The sequence below is a fragment of the Mus caroli genome, chromosome 1, assembly GCF_900094665.2.
Source record: "Mus caroli chromosome 1, CAROLI_EIJ_v1.1, whole genome shotgun sequence".
NCBI classification, from domain to species: domain Eukaryota; kingdom Metazoa; phylum Chordata; class Mammalia; order Rodentia; family Muridae; genus Mus; species Mus caroli.
This window is the reverse complement of record NC_034570.1, coordinates 60,856,388-60,862,025: the sequence shown is the minus strand read 5'-3', so window position 1 is coordinate 60,862,025 and position 5,638 is coordinate 60,856,388. Positions and strand designations below refer to the sequence as shown.

Sequence of the window (5,638 nt, the reverse complement as noted above, 5' to 3'; positions counted from 1 at the left end):
AGAGGTCCCAATGCATCCCGGGTAGGATTTAATTTCCAACATAAAATTTCAAACAAGAAGACCGTTAAGCACTGAAATGGCTCTCCAATCTTTGTCCTTATTTTTTTTTTTTTTAAGGGTTCAATATGTAGTATCAGAGTCTAATTTAGGCTACTGAACGGACTAAATTTCCTAAGGTTTTTTTTTTAATTTGAGTTTTTGCAGTTTCCCTGATGATTTTATCACTTGGTGCCTTGCTCACACCCTCCTGAGCACCTTGAAGTAAAAGATGTCCCCAAAGTAGTTAGCATATCCTGTTTTTTGTAATGGTAGTGTGTTGGGGGCTCACACAGTCTGGTGGGGTTTGTTTGATTGTTCTTTGAGACAGGGTTTCTCAATGAAACCCTGGCTGTCCTGGAACTTACTCTGTAGACTAAGCTGACATTGAACTCAGAGATCTGCCTCCCTCTGCCTGGTCTTCCAAATGCTGAAATTAAAGTCTTGAACCACCACCACCTGGCTGGCCACGTGGGTTTGGTGGTGGTGGTGGTTGGGTTTGTTGTTGTTTCCGTCACTGCCATTTCTGTGTCTCTTTTTCCCTCCTTTTAGAAACGTAATTAGAAGATGAAAAAGCAAAGACACCCCCTACCCCCACTCCCTACACACCAATTTCATTTTGTCAGTTAAGACAAAATGAATTTCAGTAATTTCAGTTTGTAGTTAAGACTTCGGTGTGTAGACTTGAAAAAAGTCCTTTTCCTCTGCAGGGAAAGGGGACTTCGAACTCCTGGAATCTAGAACTGAACTTTCTTTAACAAGGTGTTTATAAATGAGTCTCGGAAACCTGGAGCCCCACCAACGCTGCCTACCGGGAAAGCATCAGAAAGTGCGTTGTGTCTTTAAGAACTTGAAGGTGGGAGGCGGGCCTCCGCCTGCGCGTGCCAGTTGATTGGCCAGACCTACAGGAAGTGGGCGGTAAACGCGCCGCATCTGTTATTGTCCCCGCTGCGCGGTTTGCCGAGCCGCTGGAGAGGCGTGCGGGCTCCATCATCTCCGTGTACTCCCCACTCGTGGGCGTGGGACGTGGGTGAACAACGGGCTTCCTTCCTCCCGCGGGCCTCCGAGCAGCGGCCGCTGTCCCGCGCGCTTGCCGAGCGGCTGCCAGCCGAGGACCGCTCGGAGGGAAGGGGCTGTCAAAGGGCCTGCAGTCGCGTCCCAGCTCCGGGTCCCAGCCCCCCTTGAGATCTCTCTTTCCCCTGTTCTGCAGGTTCGCTTGCGGCGTCATGGCTCAGAGGGCCTTTCCGAATCCTTATGCCGATTATAACAAGTCGCTGGCCGAAAACTACTTTGATTCTACTGGGAGGGTGAGTTGAGGCTTGCCTACCTACATCGCCACCTGCCCTCTCTCCCCAGCCCTGGGGGCTCCGAAGGACATCACTTCTGCCTAGATGATGGGGACGCCCATCTGTCCCCCGCCAAAGATGTGTGATTAGATCAGACTTACATAAGTATCTAAGTCGGGATACACTGCGTCCTAACATATTGGATAGAGAATAAAAACCCATTGTCAACATCACTAACAGTGATGTCAGTTATAAAAATTGTCTTCCAAGTTCACTCCCTAAGTGGCATTAAGGGAGATGAGGAGCCAAGTTGTTTTCATAGGTGCCATGTTTTTCATTAGTGAGTGTGCACAAGTTTGGACAGAGTCATGAGAGCAAACTAGAGCATGGAGAGGACCACGTTAAAGGCATGGTGCTGAAAGAAATGTATCCAACAGGCCCGAAATCATTTGTGATTTTACCATTTTTCAAAGCCTATAAAGCTGAGAGCGGTGAGCCAACAATTAGAAAAACCATTCGTACTTACACTGGTTTGCCCACTACCAGGCACTTAGAGAGGAGAGAGAGCCTAGAGGTGTGGCACCAGGGACCTGTTTTCTCATGCCTTCTTGGGAGTAGGATTATTATTATTATTGGAAGAGAAACCTGGTTTTTGAGCACTGAGAGAGAAACGAAAAAGTGTGCACTCACTGTGTAGCCCAGGCTGAACTCAGAATAGCCAAGGCTGGCCTTGAAATCACTATCCTCCAGCCTCAGCCTCCCCAGCACTAGGTGTAAAAGTGTATGCCAGTGGCCATACATTTTATCAACTTGTTTCTTTGAAATGCTATGACTGCAAATATGTAATAAAAATATTAAAAATCAAAAAAAAAAAGAAAGAAAGAAAGAAAGAAAAGAAAAAAGAGAAAAAGAAAAGTGTTCACAAATATGTCTGGCTTATGTGGTGTCAGCTCACCCCTGAAAACACCTTAATTGGTTATGCAGTAGCAGGGAGGTGCAGTGTGGAAGGTTATCAAAGTGTATGGCCTCCTGGGACAAAGCTTTGTGCAATTGGAGCCCCAGGGTCCTTCTTGTCATCCTCTGCGCCTGTGTTCTGCCTACCTCAGCAGATCTGAAGGTTTGAGTCAGTCCTGTGATCAGAGGGAGAGAGGAAGGTGTGCCTGCCACTTTGTGCTGACTTGGCAGAAGTGTCCTAATGATGGAACTTCAGTCTTAGGCTTTAGGATGCTCAGTTTACACAGTTAATTCTTCTTCTTATTATTATTATTAGTTATTACCTTTTGTTGCCTCAAAAATTTATACATTTCATGTGGGTGATGTGCAAGCCTGTACACGTTATGGCCGTGTAGAGTCCTTTCTTGCCTTGCCTTGTCGAGGCTCAGTCTATTTCTGCTACTGTTCGGTGTACTCCAGGCTAGCTGGCCCACAGCCTGGGTGACTCTCCTCTCTGCCTGACATTTAGCTGTAGGAGCACTGGCATTAACATGTGTGTTGCTACATGCAGCTTTCTACATGCTCTGAGATCATGGCTGGGTAGTCATGTTTCACAGCTAATGCTTTTGTGTGTTGACACGTCTTGGCCTGCTTTCTTTGGATTTTTGAAACGCTAACTAAAGCCCACACTGAATGGCCTTTAGCTCCAAGTAATCTTCCTGCCTCAGCCTCCTGAGTACTGATCCTATAGGTGTGAGCCGCCAGGTCCAGCTATCAAAATCAATCGTCCATTCATTTCTTTTTTTTTTTTTTTCTCAAGGCAGTGCCTCACCTTGTAGCTCCAGCTGGCTAGGAACTCACTCTGAAGTCCGGGGTACCCTCAAACTCAGCAGGCTCTGTCTTTGCCACCATACCGGGTGTAACTTTAATTCATTTCTAAGGGACAGAAAAAGGACACCAATGCAAACTCTGATCCCAGATAACAAGGTGGCGTATGGTAGAGCAGAATTTGGAAATTGTTCTGAGAAAGTGGCATCTGTTTTTAAATCCTCTTGTTGAACCTGAAAGGTCAAGTCCTGGAGACCTGGCTGCACTGCCTCCACATTAAGGCAGCAATACAGAAGGAGCGTGTGTCTGTCTCCTGGCATCTTCCAACATTCTTCACACTTCAGTGATGTGGTCTGCCACAAGCAGCCAGTATTCTCAGGCCTTTGTAAACATGTATGCCTAGCAGAAAGTGACTCCTGTCCCAGGGCTGAGGCACTCTCACTGTGGCTTCCTGATGTCAGGCCACCCAGGGCTGTGCATTACATGTGGCCTCTGTGCAGAAGATGGCCTGTGGCCATGTCGAACTACTCCCCGACTTCTGTGAGGCTTACAGACCTTTTTATATTAATATTGAAGTCCATCATATCTTACTAAATACATCTCAAGTCACGTTGAAGACCTGACCTTCTGTCAGAGACTGTTAAATCCCAGGCGACTGTCAAGCTGTGGATTCTGCATGGTGCTTAGTGCTGCAGTGGCCACAGTCCTCAGAGGGATGCTCCTCAGAGGTGAATCTTGGAGCAATAGGACTTATGACACTGCCTTCTTCCAGTCTTACATGCCTCTTTGCATGTGTGTGCGGGAGACATACATGTGTGTCAGCGTCAAGGATAGTTTCCGTTGCTCCCTGGGTGCTGTCTTTGTTTTCCAGACAAGACTTTCTGGCATGGAACTTGACAAGTAGGCCCAAGACTGGCTGTCCACTGAGCCCCAGGGATTGGCCTGTTTTCTCCTCCACAGCTCTAAGATAATAAGCACATAACAGCATGTCCCCCTGTAAGCATGCACCAGCTTGCCCCACTATAAGAACATGCCAGCTTGCTCCCCTATAAGCACATGCCAATGTACCCCTCTTTTTAATATACTGGTTTAGAGGTCAAACTCAAGTTTTCTGCTTGTAAAGCAGGCACTTTACTATCAGAGCCATTTCCCTAACCTAAAGTGTTCCTCTTAAAAATAAGATTCTAGAGCTGTTGAGATGGCTCATCGGGTGAACGCACTTGCAGGCGGGCTGGGGATGGAAGTGGAAGGAGAGAACGGACTCCTGACAGTTGACCTCTAACCTCTACCCAGGTGCCAGCCATGCATGCATGAGCAGACACTCACCCAGACAGACTCTAGCGATGGCCAGTGTAGGCTTGATAGTGCAGTCTTTTCATGAGGAAACACCTGTCTGCACACGTGGTGGTCCTCAGCCCTGGGTGGAAATCTCGTTGTGTTTTTGAAATTACAGTCTGGAGTCATAGCATGTTCCTGAAGAGTTGGTACGTTGATACCAGTCTTTAATACATGCAGTCATTTAGAGTGTACAGTGCTTGAAAACTACTTTACAGTTGCCTTTATAAAGAGTATGACATGGCGGGGAGGCAGAAGACATGGCTACAATTGAGAGCACTTGTGCTTCACAGGACTGAAGTTGTATTCCCAGTAGCCACATGGTAGCTCACAACTGTCTATAACTCCAGTTTGAGGGGATCAGACACCCCGTTTTGGCCTCCCAAGGCACCAAACATACACATAGTACACAGACATACAAGCCATCAAAACACCCATACATAAAATAATAAAAATGAAAAGAGATTTTCAAAGTAATAATAGGATTATGACCTGTGGCCCTCATCTTGCCCATCAGTTTCATAAGCTATCACATGGGTGTCACTAACCTCAGGGCTCAGTCTTAAGTGTACTCCTATGGCAGAGAGTGGGTTTGACTTTTAAGAAACCATGGGGCAGGTGTTACTCTCCACTTCAGGAAGGCAGCTGCCGTATAAAGATGTGGAGTTAATCTGGGCAGTGGTGGCCCACACCTTTATTTCCAGCACTTAGGAGGCAGAGGCAGGCCAATCTCTTGAGTTTGAAGACAGCCTGATATTCAGTTCAAGTTTCTGGACAGCCAAGGATACACAGAGAAACCTTGTCTAAAATACCAGAAAGGAAGAAAATAACTTTCTTTTCTTTTCTATTGAGACTAGGTCTGACTATGTAGCCTAGGCTAGCCTCAAAGTAGCAACCTCCTGCACCAGCCTCCCAAATGTTGGGATCAGAGGCGTGCACCACTATAACCTGGCTCACAGTAACTTTTTGAAATAAATGTGTTGTCTTAAATAATGTGAGTTCCATATGTGGTTTCTGAAAAGCTACTTTAAGTTTTACATGATAATATCTTATTTCCATGAATAAAAAATGTCATCATAAAGGTACTATTGATTGACTATTTACTCTTCATAAAAATATTTTTTCGCCCATTGGACTTGCAAACATTATATGCCCCAATATAGGGGAATGCCAGGGCCAAAAGAATGGGAATGGGTGGGTAGGGAAGTGGGGGGCGCTAT

At 46.3% G+C, this 5,638-nt stretch overlaps 1 protein-coding gene across 3 annotated transcripts in view; it reads left to right on the top strand.

Annotated features, from left to right (window-relative positions):
• The first annotated feature begins 960 nt into the window (after window positions 1–960).
• Lancl1 (LanC like 1) overlaps window positions 961–5,638 on the top strand; it is a 37,288-nt gene continuing 32,610 nt past the window's right edge. Inside the window, exons 1-2 of one of the 3 annotated variants that reach the window (XM_021167254.1) lie at window positions 961–1,062; window positions 1,247–1,343. In XM_021167254.1, coding sequence (XP_021022913.1) covers window positions 1,263–1,343 — 81 coding nt within the window. In that variant the 5' untranslated portion in view covers window positions 961–1,062; window positions 1,247–1,262. Of the gene's footprint in view, window positions 1,067–1,246; window positions 1,344–5,638 lie in introns of all 3 variants that reach the window. The other 2 variants (XM_021167262.2, XM_021167271.2) reach the window with 2 other exon arrangements.